This window comes from Podarcis gaigeae, assembly GCF_964106915.1.
Source record: "Podarcis gaigeae genome assembly, chromosome: 1".
Classification (NCBI taxonomy): Eukaryota; Metazoa; Chordata; class Lepidosauria; order Squamata; family Lacertidae; genus Podarcis; species Podarcis gaigeae.
The window spans coordinates 118268893-118288462 of NC_139678.1; the positions used below are offsets into that span (position 1 = coordinate 118268893).

Here is a 19570-nt window from a genome sequence, read left to right on the forward strand (position 1 = left end):
TTGGTTTCTGAACTTTTTGGAAGTTGAACGGACTGCTGGAATGGATTCTGTTTGACTTCCAAGGTACGACTGTATTAGGTTTTCAACTGACCAGTGTACAATTATAACCAGAGCTGGAGTGCAGCAATATCTAGGCAGTACCACCTTGGCTCTCCCTGCTATGTTGCAGTCACTACAAAAGTCCTGGCAGATTGGTCAGTATTATCATCCCCATTGTACTGATGGTGGCAGTGCTGGGATTAAGGCAGAGAAAAAGAATGACTTCTCTAAAGCCCAGTTCATTGAATACATGCCAAAGATTAAAATAAAACTGCAAATAATTGTTTCACAATTCTGTCCTTTTAACGCCTATGCTGCTGTAGTTGCATTAAGGGTGGCAAGACAGTTTATGCAAGGGGAGAGGCCTTTAAAGCTTAGAATGGCCAGATGTTTCACAAACTTGGCCTTTGAAGCTTAGAATGGCCAGATGTTTCACAAAGATCAAACTTTCTTAATTCTGCCAGCTTTATTGAATAATTTTGCCATGTCATATGCAACTGCATTAATTTTTTTCATCTGACATTTATTTCATATTTGATATACAGTTAGGTTTAGGACAACAGTTGACTAACATATATAGGGTAAGGTCAAAAAAAGTCAGCTTAGACATTAGCAGAAATAGCACCAGTGTCTATTTTCCTGCTATCACCACTGGAGCAGGAAGTCTAAGTAGAAAAGAGAATTTGTTGTCCCAATATTAGCAGATGTCTAGGGTGGGCTGCGCAAATTTCCCAGTGTTTGACCAGCTGGCACAAATTGAGTAGCAACAAACAGTTTTTGTTTAATTAGTAGGGAGCCAGCCAAAGCCAACAGAGTAAACAAGTAGCCAAAAATAATATTAATAAATCTCTGTGCTGCTCTCACAAATCCATTCCTGAATCACACAACCATTTTTGATCCAGAGGAGTCACTGCAAAGTGATCCACTCTTCACATTGCAAAATAGTTTCAGAGCTACTCTCAAATAAGCTCTGTATATTCAATTTTCATGGGAAATGCTGATTTTCTAACATTTTATTTTCTGGATGCGGCAAACAGCAGTTGGGCCCTCAAGGAGATGCTTTCACGTGATCATGTCATTTTCGGCAACGGCGACATGAATCACCCCATGCTTTTTCTTTAACTCACTATTTCCAACGCAGTGGTCTGGTCAGAGATAACCATTCACATCCAGAGATGCTGCTGGACAAGCAGAATGAACTTCCACTGGTGGGGTAAGGTAAAGGTAAAGGGACCCCTGACCATTAGGTCCAGTCATGGCCGACTCTGGGGTTGCGGCGCTCATCTCTCTTTATTGGCCGAGGGAGCCGGCTTACAGCTTCCAGGTCATGTGGCCAGCATGACTAAGCCGCTTCTGGCGAACCAGAGCAGCGCACAGAAACGCCGTTTACCTTCCCGCCGGAGCGGTACCTGTTTATCTACTTGCACTTTGACGTGCTTTCGAACTGCTAGGTTGGCAGGAGCAGGGACCGAGCAACGGGAGCTCACCCCGTCGTGGGGATTCGAACCGCCGACCTTCTGATCCGCAAGCCCTAGGCTCTGTAGTTTAACCCACAGCGCCATCCACGTCCCTTGCCTTTTTTTGATTCTCTTTTCCTGCTATAGTCAGGGAAGGGATATCATTTTTATTTGTTCCTATACTTTTTTTACAGATTGCTGTTTAAAAATTTGTGTAAATGTTTTGAGAGCTGCAGCATGAAAAGAAGTAAACTGGTACAAGCGTGGAAGTCCCCTAACCCCCAGGAATAGGTTTTCAGGAGGGAAAGGGAAGCGAGAAGATGGAAAGTTCTGTTGTATCAGAAGAGTTCTGCTCCAAAAGATATGTACACAAATAAAGCTGTACTTGATGGATGAAAGGATATATGATGTCTGACATGATTGAGAATCGTAGAGCCAGAGACGGAGAACTTTAAAGCATTAAAATTGAGATGCGGAAAATATGGAAACAACAAGGAGAGGCGGGATTGAGATTTGGAGATATGCTTCAAGGTCCAGACTATGGGAAGTCCTGAAAAATTAATAATTATATTTTGGATGATAATTTGGTCTTTTTTATTTTAGTTTTTTATTTTAATTGGATTATGATTTGATATGTTAATTGGATGTTTTTTTACTGGAAAATTAATAAAAACGATTTAACAGAAGAAGAGTTCTGCTCCATTCATGGGACAGAAGCTAGGATCCAAGCCAATGACACCATAAACGCCTATGGGTCTTCAAGGTAAGCTAATATTAACAGTGCTCATAGTAGATAGTAGACCCCTATCAATTAAAACCCAAACCGAAAATCAGTGATCTGTATGGAGAAAATTCCAATTGGCAAAGCTCATGAAGAGCACATGGGGACTTAATAGGTTGACCAAAGCAACAGAAATTTAATACACGGTCATGAGTTAAAGCAATATGAAAATATCTATGACCTTCTTTCTCTCCTCCTCCCCCCCACTCCAAGTATATATAAAATCACAGTTGAGGATTGCTGGACATGGCGTACCGACTAAAGTAAGGTCTGTTGCCTGGGGAAATCGGCTTTCTTCATCAAGCAGAGAAAGTAGCCCCATTGGTTTCTGAAGGAACGTGTCCAGGAGTGGCCTGTTGTCTTCATAGTCAACCATAGGAGCATCGATTCCTTCATTCTGATATTCCATCTAAAGGAAGATTTATGAAAGTCAGCAAATTTAAATGTCACCTCTACCAGCTGTCTCTTCTCGCCCAGTGTGATTTATTTACAAAGGTGGCAACAGAGCGAGGCAAACCACTGCAATACACATTTTATCAGATGTTTAAAGGTAAAGGGACCCCTGACCATTAGGTCCAGTTGTGGCCGACTCTGGGGTTGCGGCGCTCATCTTGCTTTACAGGCCAAGGGAGCCGGCGTACAGCTTCCAGGTAATGTGGCCAGCATGACTAAGCCGCTTCTGGCGAACCAGAGCAGCGCACGGAAACGCCGTTTACCTTCCCGCTGGAGCGGTGCCTATTTATCTACTTGCACTTTGACATACTTTCAAACTGCTAGGTTGGCAGGAGCTGGGACCGAGCAACGGGAGCTCACCCCATCGCGGGGATTCGAACTGCCGACCTTCTGATCAGCAAGTCCTAGGCTCTGTGGCTTAACCCACAGTGCCACCCGCATCCCTTAAATGAAGGTAAATCCGCTCTTTTCCAGGCATCTTGCAGACATTTCCGCCCCATGGTTAATTTCCATATAATTAAAGCTTATACAACACTCATATTGTTGAAATATCGCAGAGATCAGTCGTGCTTGCGTTGTGCCCAGCAATGGCATTCTGTTTTCACAAACACTACATGTGAAACCTGCTACAAGGGGCCAAGCCCAAATTGTTGGGGTCCAAGTTGTAGGATAAGCAGCTGTATATAACAAGCGTTCTGAAGATTAATGAATGAATGAAGGGGTTGAGACCATAGAGTAGGCTTAGCTCGGTCACCTTGGGAGAAGGGTTATCAGACCTTTGTTATTCCCATTCTACCAGGTGAACCTAACCAGTAAGGAAGTCTATGAAGAATGCTCCAAACTCAGAACGCGTGGCTTAAGCAAGCTATCTTTCTGCTTCTATACAAATAATTTAGAAACATTTACCACTTTGGAACCTGAGTTTTCCTGCCTGTGTTTTTTATTACTGCTGCATGGAAAAGCACATGAATCTGACCTTCAAAGAGTTTGTAAGTAAATGATTTTTAACTTACAAACGTGTGCTCTCTTTCTATGCTAAGGGAAGAGGGGAACTTTGGAAGCAACTTAAACAGGGTTGATTTAAAGGTCCAACAGCCTATATTTCCAATACTCAACTTTGCTACATATTATTTTGTGATTTTAAATCTCTGCTGGGGTTCTCTCACCAAAGAGTACTTGCCCCAAACCTGGATCCAGACATCCAGGGAATTCTCCTTTTATTATACACCATCTCTTTTATCTTTAACCAAATAAAAATACCAACACAAATTTCATTAGACACCTTATTGCTTTTCTCTTAAGTTTATATGGGAAGCCCCCCAACCAATATTTATCTCTCAAGATATACCCAATATCACTCTAACCATATATAAAGGAGGAGATGAATTCGGAAGTTCCAGTCATCTCCTATGGTTCACTCCTCTCACAAGCCCCAGGTTTAGCCTAGAGACATTGATACAGAGCTAGCCAACGGTAATTAAATAAACCTTGCCTGCTCAAGTGCAAAGATGTGCTGATTGAAATAAAACTGGATCTGCTCATTTGCAATGTTTATGCACAGCTGTTCGAAAGAGTTCCTTGTGAAGTTCTCGAATCCAAAAATATCCAGTATACCAACATTCATTCCGCTTTCGGCATTGCTGGGTAGAAAAATATACAAAATCCATAACTGAAACACCATTGGAAACCAGTTTTATAAATGCAAATTCAGCCCTAGTATCTGTTTTATATTTTAATTGTGTTCAATTTATTGCTTTGAAAACTATTGAAAGGTATGACACTAAATAAAATAATTTTGTAAAAAGTTGCGCAAGACTCTCAGCATTGAAAAGATATAGGAAGAATGCCTTGGCAGAAAGGCAAATCGCGTTTTGCACTCCCTGAAAGTGCAAAACTATAGTTATTCACTGCACACAAAGTCCTTGCATTCAAGCCTGTGTGAACTGGTCCACTAGATTGTATAATTAAATGTTTCCATATACCCATAAAATAATTGTACAGCACAATTCCTTATTTATCAATAGCTCACTAAATGCCATTTTATTATTTTGGGGATCTTAATGCAATTGGCATAATCCACTTACCTTGCAGTCCACCACACAGCTAAGCTTTGTATATGAGCTGCTAAATCAGCTTAGGTAGCTTTTAGCGACAGTTTTAAGTGTGAGCGCATCATGTTAAACGTTTTGTACGCTATAGCCTTATCACTAAAAGTACTTCAGTAGCTTTTCACCATAAAACAGACAAACTTTGAAAACATCGCTTTGTGATGTATTTTCAAAGAGCTGATGGGATTTTAACCCCACACTGATCCCCATTGACCTACTTCGTTAAATCCTAGCCAACTCTTCGAAAACACTGGAGTTAACGTCCTGGAAACAAAAAATGCAGAATCACAGCACGGAGGCCATTTAGAGGCATTATCTAAAACAAACAGTAAATTCCTCCCCGTAAAATAAAAAGAAATATATAGACACAGAAGACTCCACCAGCACACATGCTGCTTGTTGATGTGTGGACTTGCCATATATTTTTATCAGGCTGCAGCAGGGTATTAATGCGATTTACGATCCAGCTGAAGAGTCGGCCATAAAGTGCCTTTGACATGGCATCCCGTACATCGGCTGCTTTGTCTACAGTGTTTGTCCGGATAATAGTCTCGCCTCGTGTCACAACGCAGTGAGAGGTGAGAGCTTCCTGGAGTTCCTCTGAGCCAATACTCAACAGGGCAGCGGCTGAAAGAGGACACACAGACATGTCGGGATGAGATGGGAGCCGTTGGCCTTGGCAGACATCTTGTGTGAAATGGGTCTTTTCTTATGCATATTCTACTACTGCAGGGCTGGCTAACCTGTGGCCGTTGCTGGACTCCATTTCCCATCAGCCCCAGCCAGCACGGCTAACTGTCAGGAATGATGGGAGTCGTAGTCCGACTGTTGTGTATTGAGTCAAAGGATTTTATATCTGTATTATTATTGTCTGTATTGCATTAGGGTAAAGTAACTGCCTTTTGGTTCCAGAGGGTACAGCTACTATTGGTTCATTTAAGCTGCTGTATTTGGATCCTCTGTCTTATTGGTTTCCTCCAAAAGGCAGGACTGTGATTGCCTGATATTGTTCCCTCCAAAATGTATCCTTTCTAGCTTGTTCCCTGTCCCTATAAATGTAGCTCTCCCCTCCTCAAGTCTCAGTCTTGTTTGCTTTAATAAAGAAGTGTTACTAGAGAACTGTCTCCAGCATATTATGTCAAGACAGCTGAAATCACAAACCCCATGTCACAACACTGACAACACCTAGAAGGCCACAGGTTCCCCATCCCTGCCCTACAAAAGTCCTCTGAAGTACAATTCCCGCAAATATTTACCATTATCTAAGGCTTCGGCATTGGGCACTTCGCTTTTATCCGTTTGATGTTGTGAGGAAATGGCGGCAAATTCAATATTTCCTGTATTTAAGATCCCAGCCAGAATTCGGTACACTGAGTGCACTTCCTGCAAACAACAGGAAGGGCAAGAACTCTTCAGAAGTCAGAACTCTAAGCGTCAGCAGACTTCAGACTCAACACTTCAAAGCCCACCCACACTCTGCAGATGGAGGATGTAACCGGTGGCGTAGTGTGGGAGGGCCAGAGGGGCAGTGGCCCCGGGTGCAAAATTCTGAGAGGGGTGCAACCAGGCACCCTGACAGGCTCCCTCAGCATGGATGAATTCCTGCCGCCTTCTGGAGCAAGACAAGTATCTTTGCGGCAGCAGATTGAAAAGTCACTACTTACCTCATCTGTAAACCCTATGATCCTGAAGCAATGCTGAATTGCGTCAAACTGTGTCCCATAGGATTCTTTACTAATAATGTCATGCATCACCCTTCCTGTGTCATTATCAATATACCTAAATAAAAAGAGATAAGATTCATTCTTCATTCCTGAAAAGGAAGGTGTTGATACTGGAGGCTGTCTAGAAGTCAAACCCAACAGGTACAGAAGTCCTTCTTGGGAACTCTACATTTGTAAGATCATTGGAAATTTGCAGTAAATAAAACACTCTGCACGCACTCTCAGATTCATCCTTTGGAGAGCTGAACCACAAAACTGAAAAGGGGTTTGGGAGCTGAGCCTTGTGCTCAGATTAAGCCTTGATGAAAGCTTGATTTCAATTAAATTGAGCTCAGGAGGTTGTACCCAATGGTATATTTGCACTAGTGAAAAGCACTTCTACTTGTGCAAGGCATGGCGCCCAATTTTCACTGACCTCCCTACACCATCAGCTGCAGTCCTCTTGCAACATATTTAAAATTATTCTGGGAGGTCTCTCACTAAATTGTTAGTCAAAAATTTGAAGGAAGAGGGAAAAATGGAGTTAGAACAAAATATTGAGATTGAAGTCCATAAAAAGGTCAAGTATTTAGGGATTTGGTTAACATCAAGAAACATAAACCTATTTAAAAACAATTATGAAAAATTTTGGCTTGAGGTACCTCAAGATACCTGGAGATGCTGGAATTGAACATAGGACCTTCTGCATGCAGAATAGGCTTATCCACTGATCTACAGCCCTTCCCAAAAGGCTGATAGACACACACTTGAAGCAGCAAGCGTCTTGGTGGTTTTCACTGAAAGCAAGGCTACAAACAGCAAGCTGGGGGATAGGCGAAACCTGATTTCCCTTCCTTTCCTCACAAAACTAGATCGAAAAGTTTTAGCCACTAATAACATTGTTGAAAACAGCTTTTCTTACTCCCATATATGTGAATGACTCTTTCACTACGGTGAAGAGAAAAGCACTGCATCTGGGGTGAAATGAAAACCTATCTTCCTCTTCTGACACTGCGTAGCCTCACGGGGATTCAACATAACCCTATGTGCAAACAGAGAGAGAGAGAGAGAGAGAGAGAGAGAGAGAGAGAGAGAGAGAGAGAGATAGATTATCTCCTCTCTGCCTATCCTATAATGTTCAGCAAACTGGCCACTGTAGTTGTCCAAAGCGTTGCCATGATGCTGTTATTTTGAAATGGGTATTTCTAGACAATAAAACCAGACAAGTTCATAAAGTTAATGTAGAAAACAACAACAACACACACTTGAAAGTTGACACAATGGAATACGTAAATGCAACTCTGTCCTTATAGGCCAATTACCCAAGTAATAATAATGTACAGATTTAAAAACAATTCATTTGGGTTTATTTGCATAATGTTAACACGTACCATTAACTCTGCAACCAACTATTTTGGAAAACAAAGCAGATGCAATTCAAGAGAGTGAAAAAAAAGCTCTTAGTTTTATTTTTGATTCACATAGTTAAAAGGGTGGGGAATCAATTTAGCCCAGCAGCCCAGATCTCGACCTCTTCTACCTGCCGTGAGCAAACTTGACAGGTGGGAAGGACCAGCCACTTGTCAATCATCTGGGGTCACGGCGATTTCAGGTGACTGACATCAATCACATTTCAAAGGAGGACATTGAAGCACAACCTTATTTGAAGATGCTCTCCAAGTATTAGGCAAAATGGATCCCTTCAGGCGACTATCAGCTGATGGTCATTTAGGGAGAGAAGTCTCTTCAGTTGGGAGAATATTCTTAAAATTGTGGAATTGGAAAGGACCCCATGGCTTGGCCAAAACAGCATCACAGGTCAAATTCCCATCTTATCTATCCGCTTTTACACATGAGAGGCTGACAAAGTTTCCTTAAGGGTTGGGGAAGGGTTAATGAATATTCTAACTCAAGCATCAAGCTAGAAGCAACAGCTAATCAATAGCTAATTACAACTGGTATTAAAATCAAATTAGTAATGGGTTACCTGGGAGGCTTTTTCTCAGGCAGCTTATATTCAAAGAGTTTTTTCTGGTGATAAAGGCCAGCATATATATAATAAAATATGTGGAAGTTTTTCTCCCCTCTGTTAAAGAGAAAAAAAAGTTACTTTGATGGCTTATATAGTAACGTATTAAATATGGTATGTCATACCTCTATACCCAACACTTTTATTACACGTGCAAACGTCTGTATATTACATGTACCTACATCCATTGTGCATATGCCTATTCTCACAACCGCACTGTTTCTCTTGGGGCAGCATTCCACAAATAGGAGGACACCTGTGAAAAGTTCTTCTCAGGTTGCTATTCTCTGCACCTCCCTCAGATGAGGAGCATGGAGAATTGCCTCTGATGCAGACTATAGGATCTGGGCTGGTTTATGTAGAAAGAGGTGGTCCTTGAGGTATCGGGGTCCTGAGTAGCATAATGTGTTATAGATCGAAACCAGGACTTTTAATTCAGTCTGGAAACTAATTAGTAGCTGGTGCAGTCAGGCCAGGATCAGTGTGCCCCGTCCTGGAGGCTAGGACATTGTTATCTGATGTAAGGTTTTATCAGAAAGCCTAAAGGGTTTTACCGCTTAGCCCACAGGATAGCATCTATTACTATAGACTTATTATACTTCAACGGACTTTCAAAGATTGACAGACGTGTGTTCACTTGATTTCAAATATATTAGAGAATTTACAAGTGTACACATTTTGTTTTTGTTTTTGTTGTACTAAATTGTGTATATTATGCAATAAGAATTACAGTGCTATCTAGTATACTGGTCATCGTGTTGCTTGTGTTGTTTGTTGTGTTAAGTTTGCAACACAGGGGTTTGTTGTTCTGTACCGGTGAGCAACTTGGCTGTGTATACAGTGGTACCTCGGGTTAAGAACTTAATTCGTTCTGGAGGTCCGTTCTTAACCTGAAACTTTTCTTAACCTGAGGTACCACTTTAGCTAATGGGGCCTCCTGCTGCTGTGCCGCCGCCAGAGCACGATTTCTGTTCTCATCCTGAAGCAAAGTTCTTAACCCGAGGTAATATTTCTGGGTTAGCAGAGTCTGTAACCTGAAGCGTATGTAACCAGAAGCATATGTAACCCGAGGTACCACTGTACCGTACTTTTCCGTGTATAAGACTAGGCTTTTTTACTCTAAAATAAGGTTAGAAATCGGGGGGGGGAGGGGCTCTTATACACAGAAAAATACGGTATGCTTGATCTGTGATTATGCCTCTTGCTTGGAAGAAATTGCATTGAAAATATTGCCCTACGTGTGTGTATTTTCTAGGAAAGTAAAATTGCTTCTAGCTGAGGGGCGGGCGGGAGCGAAATATTCAAATTTATACCTACACAGCTTGTTTTATAACTCTGGATTTTTCCAGTAGATATTCGGAAATCTTTGCTCCCATGACGGCTCCTGTTGGTGTAAACATCATTTCCAGGTATTTCCCAAAACGGCTGGAGTTGTCATTGATGGCAGTGCAGGCATTTCCAAAGGCTTCAACCAGGGGGTTCACCTGGAGAATTTTCTCCCGCAAAGCACGATTGCTAGCCTTCACAGACGGGAACAGGTCACAAGGGATTCCCCAGCTGAACAAAGTTTTCTTAAAACCCCAAAGACGTATAATCATAGCTGTCAACTTACAGATTTGAAAATAAGGGACCAGCAGCCTCAAAAATAAGGGATCAGCAGGCAAAATAAGGGATTTTAGTCAACCAGCAGCTAAACGAAGCCTCAAGCGGTGTTTCCCACAGCGCAGCAACCCGGCAAAGGGGATGCAGCAAGGAAAACCACTGTCACCTCTCCGCTGGGAAGCGCTGAGCAAAGGCGAGTCCCCAGGCAACGCGGCCGATTTGATCGGCACAAAGCATGCAAGCTCCACCCCCCCAGTCGTTCTTAGACTCCTTATTGGGTGAGCAACGCAGCCAAGCAACACAGTTGGAGCCATATTCCCACAGCCTCCCTCCTCCCTGGCCGGCAGGGAGGGAGGGAGGGAGAGGAGCTGCTTCCTTTGAAACCTGGGAAATTTAAGGGACATCATCAATAAGGGACAGCAGCGGGAAACGGTGCTGGGATAAGGGACTTTCCCGTCAAATAAGGGGCGGTTGACAGCTATGCCTATAATCCACAGGTTTTGTATGACATTGCCAATAATCCTTAAGATGCACCCCTCAAGTCACCTGTGTTGTTTGCAACCATATCAAATCTTGCTTTTCCCGGCCAGACCACTACCACACCTACTTTTGCAATCAGGCAGGATCTATAAGCGGAACTGCATGAAAGGAACATTTGCATCTAATGCTAAACTGTGGCTAAGCATTATGAGATCAAATCTAATAGAGCACCAGGATCACACACTTCCCTCCTGCTCCCCCCAGCATAGCGCTCCCGTTTTTGACTAAGCGCTTTGCAGCTTAGTGTGACATCAAAGCCCAGGCAAACAGCAGTTAATGTTAACGATGAGTGACTAAAACAAGCCGACTTCAAACTGTGGCCAATTGAAAACAGAAGCAGACATTTCCAACCGTCTCCTTGCAGCCATGCTGGAGGAGAAGATGGGAAGGGGAGCATGATTTTAGCACTGTGGACAAACGCAGGCAGTACTTTGCACTGCTGACAGACCTTCATGCTACCATGGCAGTCAATAGATACCTTTCCCAAGAAGGTCAAATGCTGCACAATGAGATGGGCACTTTCGGTCTTCCCAGCACCGCTCTCTCCGCTGATGATAATGCACTGACACACAAAACAGAGGTAAATATGCATCGCTTACAGCTCCAGTGGTTAATCTCCCCAGACATGCACCTTAACAGACCATTAAGAGCAGAGCATCTTCAATTTGGCTGCCTTTGCAGAGGTCAACCAATAATGCTCAACTTGATTTTAAAATATTGCATAATAATAATAATAATAATAATAATAATAATAATAATAATTTATTTATACCCCGTCCATCTGGCTGGCTTCCAACAAAATATTAAAATACAATGGTCTGTCAAACATTAAAAGCTTCCCTAAACAGGGCTGCCTTCAGATGTCTTCTAAAAGTCTGGTAGTTGTTTTTCTCTTTGACATCTGGTGGGAGGGCGTTCCGCAGGGCGGGTGCCACTACCGAGAAGGCCCCCTGCCTGGTTCCCTGTAACCTCACTTCTCACAGTGAGGGAACTGCCGGAAGGCCCTCGGCGCTGGACCTCAGTGTCCAGGCAGAATGATGGGGGTGGAGACGCTCCTTCAGGTATACTGGACCTCTCTTGCTTCTTGCACAATGATAGGCATTGGGTTAAATAACAATAAAATCAGTGGGAAAAGCCAAAAGTATAGTCAGTTTAAAAACACATATGATACCAAATGCACCTGCCACTACGTAATGCTACAATGTCATGTTATAGCATTATATTCCTCAACCATGAAGAATGTTGTCAATTAGTGTGATTAATGTGTGAAATATCAGGATTGGGAACATTTCAAGATGAACAATCATCACCTCTTGACCTGAACAGTCCTTCTGTCTTTGAATCTAACCTAGTATCCACCAAAGGTTTGGCACTACATCATCCATGACCATTGGCCTTGCTGGCCAGAGCTGTTGGGATTTATAGTCCAAAACACCTGGAAGAAACCAGGTTGGGGTATAGAGAAGCCCCTTTACATTACCTGCAAAAAACAATTACATCACCTGCAAAAAAAATTACCTGCAAAAAACAGAACCTTTCAGGTACTGGGTCTGGTCATTCCAGGTCAAGAGTTGGCATGCAAGTGAGCCAAGCAAACGTAGAACCGTGAAGCTGGAATGGACCACATGAGATACTGTTGCTGGTCATCTCATTCAAATTGATAAAGATGGATGTGCCAACTCAACAAGGCTAGGATCAGATTGCCCTGAAATCAACCTTTGTCAGATAGCTGCTATGGACTATACCATATTTATACAGCTTGTTCCCTTTGCTGCAACTTGAGCTAGGTAGGGTTGAGTCATGGAAGTCAAGCTTCCATGAGATACATGAAAGTTTAAGGATCAAACCACTAAAGTGCAGCTAGGGGGTGCCTGTTGAATCTTGACAGGAATGCTGTTCTACAGAGCAGGGGCAGCCACACTGAAGACCCTGTTCCAAATTACAAGGGTGGTGGTCAGATCTCTTTGGAACCTGCAGGAGAAGTTTTCCGGCAAACGTTGGTGTGACCTACTTAGGTAAGTAAGAAAGAAAGCAGCCTCTCAAAATTTGGACTTTTTGAAAGACATCCTGGGAATCCATTGAAGGGTACAGTATAAACCAAATATATACATTGGTGCCTCGCAAGACGAAAATAATTCGTTCCGCGAGTCGCTTCGTCTTGCGATTTTTTTCGTCTTGCGGAGCGCGGATTCCCGGGTATTAACAGTTTTACGAAAAAGGAAGCGAACTTGCAAGACGTTTTCATCTTGCGAAGCAAGCCCATAGGGAAATTCGTCTTGCGAAGCACCTCGAAAAACGGAAAACCCTTTTGTCTAGCGAGTTTTTTGTCTTGCGAGGCATTCGTCTTGTGGGGCACCACTGTATTTAAGTTCCGTTTGTTTGTTTTGAATTTATATACTGCCCTATACCAGGAGGTCTCAGGGCAGTTCACAGAAAAGATCCCAATATATAAAATTAGAATAAAAGAATAACCCAATAATAGCTGCACAAAAAGAGCCACATTTTAAAAGGGTATAGGATGTCAATCAGGTCAACCAAAGGCCTGGTTAAAAATGAAAATTTTTGCCTGGCGCCTAAAGCTGTATAATGAAGGCGCCAGGCGAACTTCTCTGGGGAAAGCATTCCACAGATGGGGAGCCACTGCAGAGAAGGCCCCGTTCTCATGTTGCCTCCCTCCGGACCTCTCAAGGAGGAGGCGGCACATGAAGGAGGGCCTCAGAAGATGATCTCAGGCTCCAGGTAGCTTCATATGGAAAGAGGCAGTCCTTGAGGTATCGCGGTCCTGAGCTGTTTAAGGCTTTATAGCTTAAAACCAGCACTTTGAACTTGGTATTAGGGTGGTGGAAGGAGGGAGACAAATGGCTGGTTGTTGTTTCTGGCAGCAGCCATACATTTGCTATAGTATCTCACTTGGTTCTCCTGGAGCATCTCAGAAGAACATACCATATTTTTCGCTCTATAACACGCACCAGACCATAACACGCACATAGTTTTTAGAGGAGGAAAACAAGAAAAAAAATATTCTAAACGAAATAGTGGATATATGATTTTTGTGCTTCATGCTGTGGCCACAGATATGTGATCTGACAGTGAGTTTGGAGTAGCCCAATGCAAAAATCCTGAGGATCCATGTGGATCCATGCTTTGTAACCATGGAGGAGGGAAGGAAGGGGAACCATGGATCCTCTGCTTACAACTGCAGCAGATCCCCCCGCCATCCGTAGGCATTCGCTCCATAACACGCACAGACATTTCCCCTTACTTTCTAGGAGGAAAAAAGTGAGTGTTATGGTGCAAAAAATATGGTATATCCCCATTCTTTGGCTGTGCTGCTTTTGAAAAAGTTGGTCCTCATAAATGATCACTGTAACTAGTGCATTCTGAAATCCTCACATGCTGTATATTTTAACTCTTTCTCCATTCCGGTTTAAAACTGGTTTCACCACTGTTTCTAAAGTGCCATATCCCTGTATTTATTTTCTGGGGGTTCTTTAAAATGCGTATCTAAAAATATACCGACTCGGGATTATTGTACAATCCTGCGGCAAACCATGCCAAGGAGAAAACTGACAAATTAAAAGGGCTGCCTTTTGTTAGAGCCAGCAGCCATCTCTGCGTGCCATAGTTCATGTGGAAAAAGTCTTGCAAGATTGCAATCTTTGGGATATAAAGACTCCTGTTTCTGCAGCACTCGACTGCATTTTCATTAAAATCATTGCCATATAATTGGATTTGTGTCCTCATTACAGTTATATTAGAAGTATCCCTATTGTGTTTTTACCATGAAAATGAGTGATCACAGAGTTAATGACTCTTACTTTCTTTGACTTATAGCCACAAGAGTCTGGTACTTCCTAGTCTTCTCCCAAAGTCCACCAACGCACATCTGACCTAAAGAGAGGCATAAATTGCTCCTCTTGGCAGCATGCAAATTAATTATTACATGCCCTGCTGATTGAAACCCTGAGTCAGATTAGAAGCCTGCCTACAAGACAGACTGAAACTAGGGAAATTAATTAGTCGTTCCCTTTCCTGAAAGAACTCAGGGAACTATAGTTCTTTTCATCCACCCTAGTCTATCTGTCTGACCCAGGTCTGCATCAACACACCCTTAAGTGTTCTAAATTGTTTTTAACAAGCTGTGTCATAGGTGGGGGCATTCAGTAGTGCACTGCAGGTGCAGAAGCAGATAGCTTCTTGCCTCAATACAAGGAACATTAAACATAATCCCATGAGTTGCTGTGTATGAATAATCTGACCCACAAAATGTTACCTGTGGGGATAATGAAGCTGAATTTAAAATCTCTTAATTTTGACTCCAGATTTTCCCCCAACTGCAGCCTCTAGGATAAAGGTAAAGGTAAAGGGGCCCCTGACCATTAGATCCAGTCATGACTGACTCTGGGGTTGCGGTGCTCATCTTGCTTTATTGGCCGAGGGAGCCGGCGTACAGCTTCCGGGTCATGTGGCCAGAATGACTGAGCCACTTCTGGTGAATCAGAGCAGCACACGGAAACACTGTTTACCTTCCTGCCGGAGTGGTACCTATTTATCTACTTGCACTTTGACGTGCTTTTGAACTGCTAGGTTGGCAGGAGCAGGGACCGAGCAACGGGAGCTCACCCGGTCGCGGGGATTCAAACCGTCAAACTTCTGATTGGCAAGTCCTAGGCTCTGTGGTTTAACCCACAGCAACACTCACGTCCCGTCCTCTAGGATACACGTTTTCAATTTTGTATTTGTCAGGTTCAAATTCAAAATCAAAGTATACACTTCAAAGCCATGATGTTTGGAGTAGTGCTGGGATCTTCAGAGTTCTATTTTAGCCGTGTGAAACGTCAGAAAGCTCCACACAGAAAGTTTGACGTGAACTAAAAATTCAACATGCTCTTGCATTGTGTAGACCAAGGGTTCCCAAACTGTGGTCCACGAGCTTTGTTCAGGTGGTCTGCAGTGTCTGTGAAGAAGACTTATCATCCGAATACAATAAAATACAATATAAAGAATAAAAGAAGCAATAAAATACAATTAAAAATCATCCAGAATCAGGCACAGTATATTGCAATTGCTACAGCAGGTGGGGGGTAAAAGAATTAAGACCCTCAGCAATTTTCAAGCGGTCTGTGGGAGAAAGCAGGTGGGAACGACTGGTATAGACAACAGCATTAAAAAAAATATTTATGCATTTAAAACATTTTCCTACCTGGTCTTTGTTGAAAGTTATCATGCCTTGATAAGCGGCGTCTGCAGAGGCAAATATGTGGGGTGGGTTTGAGGAGCGCTTCACGCCGTGGTAAAGCTTGGAGAACTAAACGAAAAAAGAGAGGTGTCAAAGCACAACATGTGTGCCATGTAATAAGAAGCCCCACCCACCAGTTAAAAAATAAATGAACAGAAACTTCCCACCCCACTCCCATGTGCTGCTTGCATTTTTCAATGGGATTGCCGAGTCTGCTATATAAAGGTCAGATTATTCGTCCATCTGGCTTAGTCAGGTGCCCCATCACCTGATTCTTTTTAAGTGGAGAAACCAGAGAATGAAACTTCTGCATGCAACTCATGTGCTGTTCTACTGAGCTACAGTGTCTTCGTTTTAACATGACTCCCAACACTTCACAGTATAATGAAACAAAGGGCCTGAGGGCAAACAGATTACAGTCGTACCTTGGAATCCGTTCCGAAAGTCTGGTCGACTTCCAAAAATGTTCAAAAACCAAGGCGCGGCTTCCGATTGGCTGCAGCACACGGAAACGGCGTTTACCTTCCCGCTGGAGCGGTACCTATTTATCTACTTGCACTTTGACGTGCTTTCGAACTGCTAGGTTGGCAGGAGCAGGGACCGAGCAACGGGAGCTCACCCTGTCGTGGGGATTCAAACCGCTGACCTTCTGATCGGCAAGTCCTGTGGTTTAACCCACAGCGCCCCCTGCGTCCCTAGCCAAAAGTAGTAGTGGAAGTAAATTCTGCTTGTGCAAGAATCCCTCCTGCCCAGATCCCTCCTATCCATTGCAGCCTCCCATGTCTCTGCACCCTGTCCCTTCAAACTGCTCTTGAAAAGTGAGGGAACATCTGGAATGAGAATGGGACAAGGCACAGATGGGTGCAGTAGGGAGAGGGGTGTGCCTTGCCTTCCAAGAGCAGTTCTTTCCACCAGCACAAAGCTACCACCCCAGATACATTCCCAAGATTCTCTTACCTGTGGCGAATATATGCTGAGATTCTGGAAGGGGTTTAAGGCTATTAAGATATCTCCAACGTAAGTATAAATTTGTAAGTCTGCATAGCGCTTCTGCAACTGATGGATAATTGTCTCCTGAAAACATGGGAAGTTTTACAGTTAAGCAGTATTTTGCAGACAGGAAACTCATCGCAAGTACATCAACTGCAAGAAGCAATAAGCGAAAATCTCAAATGTTATTTGTCACTTATGTCAAATATTGACTTTGCCATATCAAACCATTTTTTCCAAGGCTCATATCTCTCTCTGAGATAAATCTATAACGGTAGACCACATTAAAAGCAATAAACCTATCTATTACATTTCAATCATTTGTTTGGGTCAGAGAAATAAACTGTACCACACCGGGAATGGAAAGAGACAACAAAAATATATTTAACTTCCTGATTTATTTATTTAAAAAATCTACACAATAACATAACATTCAGCTGAATTTCTTGCTATAAGCACAAAATGTACAATGATTTTGCTTACAATTGAGGCATTTTACCTAAGGCTCAAAGTGAAGCCCTTTTACGTGCAATTAATTTCAATTGCCCACTGAAATCAATTGCCACATAAAATGCACTTAGCGCTGGCACAGCTGACTCCCTGTTTTCTTCTCAACTAAAATAATAAAAATAGTAAAACTAGACAGAGCTAACAAATCAAATTTTCTACCTTTATGCATGTGTACCAATTTTTATTAGATGCAGGACCCTGACTACACTTTGATAAAAGGATCACAAACTATGAAAATAAAGTCAGCCCATAAAGTTTTATTGTGTCAAAGCAAACGAATACTTCCCTGATACAGATTCACGTTCCACATACAGTGGAACCTTGGTTTTTGAACATAATCCATTCCGGAAGACCGTTCGACTTCAGAAACATTTGAAAACTGAGGCACAAAGGGCTGTCAGCAAATTCAGTTGAGAAAACTGAAAAACACACAGCAGAAGCCGTTCGACTTCTGAGGCGCGTTTGAAAACGGAAGCATTTACTTCTGGGTTTTCGGCGTTTGGGTTCCGAAACATTCGTCAACAGAGACAGTCGAGAACCGAGGTTCCACTGTATATGCTGATAGCACCTAGCCCTATTTGTGTTACATGTGTGTCAGGTGGGGCTGTGTGGGTTTTGAATCACTGCCTGGGTGCAGTGGGGAGCAGGATAGAGACCAACAAACTGAAGCTGAATGCTGGCAAGACTTAGGCCCCATAGATGGGTCCATGGTCTGGGAATTAGGCATTTTGCCTAATTTTGGAAGGGGTTGCACCGCTCTCAAAAAGCAGTTACAGAGGTACCTCGGGTTAATAACTTAATTCGTTCTGGAGGTTTGTTCTTAACCTGAAACTGTTCTTAACCCGAGGTACCACTTAAGCTAATGGGGTCTCCTGCTGCCGCCGCACGATTCCTGTTCTCATCCTGAGGCAAAGTTCTTAACCTGAGGCACTATTTCTGGGTTAGCGGAGTCTGTAACCTGAAGCGTATGTAACCTGAAGCATATGTAAGCCGAGGTACCACTGTATACAGTCTGGCAGTCTTCTGGATCCATCATTTCCACTGGGGACCCATGTGCAAGGGCAGATTATCCCTGGTGTAACAGAAGCAATTGCGCCAAGGCACACACCTACACGGGGCCCCATAAATTTATTTATTTATTCAACAGCAAGTCTCTAGTGCTTCTGGAAGGCAGATTAGGAATCAAAATGTGCAACCTGACCAGGATTTTTATCTGGGGGCAAGAGGCAGCAGTGGAGTGGTGCATAGGAGCCAATTCCTAAGGGCCAAAGTGACCCCAACCTCTACCAATAGCGTATTTGAGAAGCTCCCACCCCCCAGTTGATGGGTACTGCCATTCAAATGGTGTGCATGCATCATGTCATGTGATCAAATATGTGGGGCGGGGCTTATCTGCCCCACCTATTTTATTCAACTTGGCACCCCTGGAATGGTATAGGGGAAGAAAGAAAGAAAGAAAGAAAGAAAGAAAGAAAGAAAGAAAGATCCATACATATATGGAATGTGGGTGACACTGTAGTCTAAACCAGTGTTTCCCAACCTTGTGCCTCCAGATGTTTTTGGCCTACAACTCCCATCATCCCTAGCTAGCAAGACCAGTGGTCAGGGATGATGGGAGTTGTAGGCCAAAAACATCTGGAGGCACAAGGTTGGGAAACACTGGTCTAAACCACTGAGCCTCTTGGGCTTGCCAATCAGAAGGTCAGCGGTTTGAATGGGGTGAGCTCCCATTGCTCTGTCCCAGCTCCTGCTAACCCAGCAGTTTGAAAGCATGTCAGAGTAGATAAATAGGTACCGCTGCAGCGGAAAGGTAAACGGCGTTTCCGTGCACTCTGGTTTCCTTTACTGTGTTCCTTTGCGCCAGAAGCGGTTTAGTCATGCTGGCTACATGACCCAGAAATCTGTCTGTGGACAAATGCTGGCTCCCTCAGCCTGAAAGCGAGATGAAAGCCGCAACTCCATAGTTGCCTTTGACTGGATTTAACCATCCAGGGGTCACTTACCATACATACATACATACATACATACATACAAACAAAGGTAAAGGGACCCCTGACCATTAGGTCCAGTCATGGCCGACTCTGGGGTTGTGGCGCTCATCTCGCTTTACTGGCCGAGG

The 19570-nt window shown here is 43.2% G+C and overlaps 1 protein-coding gene across 1 annotated transcript in view; it reads right to left on the minus strand.

Annotated features, from left to right (window-relative positions):
- The window catches only part of MYO3B (myosin IIIB), a 291721-nt gene that overhangs the window by 135364 nt on the left and 136787 nt on the right, over window positions 1-19570 (minus strand). Inside the window, exons 12-21 of the mRNA XM_083704157.1 lie at window positions 16909-17025; window positions 15916-16020; window positions 11191-11274; window positions 9888-10090; window positions 8529-8627; window positions 6503-6617; window positions 6095-6221; window positions 5255-5465; window positions 4223-4370; window positions 2533-2686 (exon numbers count right to left, since the gene is read on the minus strand). Of these exons, the coding sequence (XP_083560283.1) occupies window positions 2533-2686; window positions 4223-4370; window positions 5255-5465; window positions 6095-6221; window positions 6503-6617; window positions 8529-8627; window positions 9888-10090; window positions 11191-11274; window positions 15916-16020; window positions 16909-17025 (1363 nt within the window). The remainder of the gene's footprint in view (window positions 1-2532; window positions 2687-4222; window positions 4371-5254; window positions 5466-6094; window positions 6222-6502; window positions 6618-8528; window positions 8628-9887; window positions 10091-11190; window positions 11275-15915; window positions 16021-16908; window positions 17026-19570) is intronic.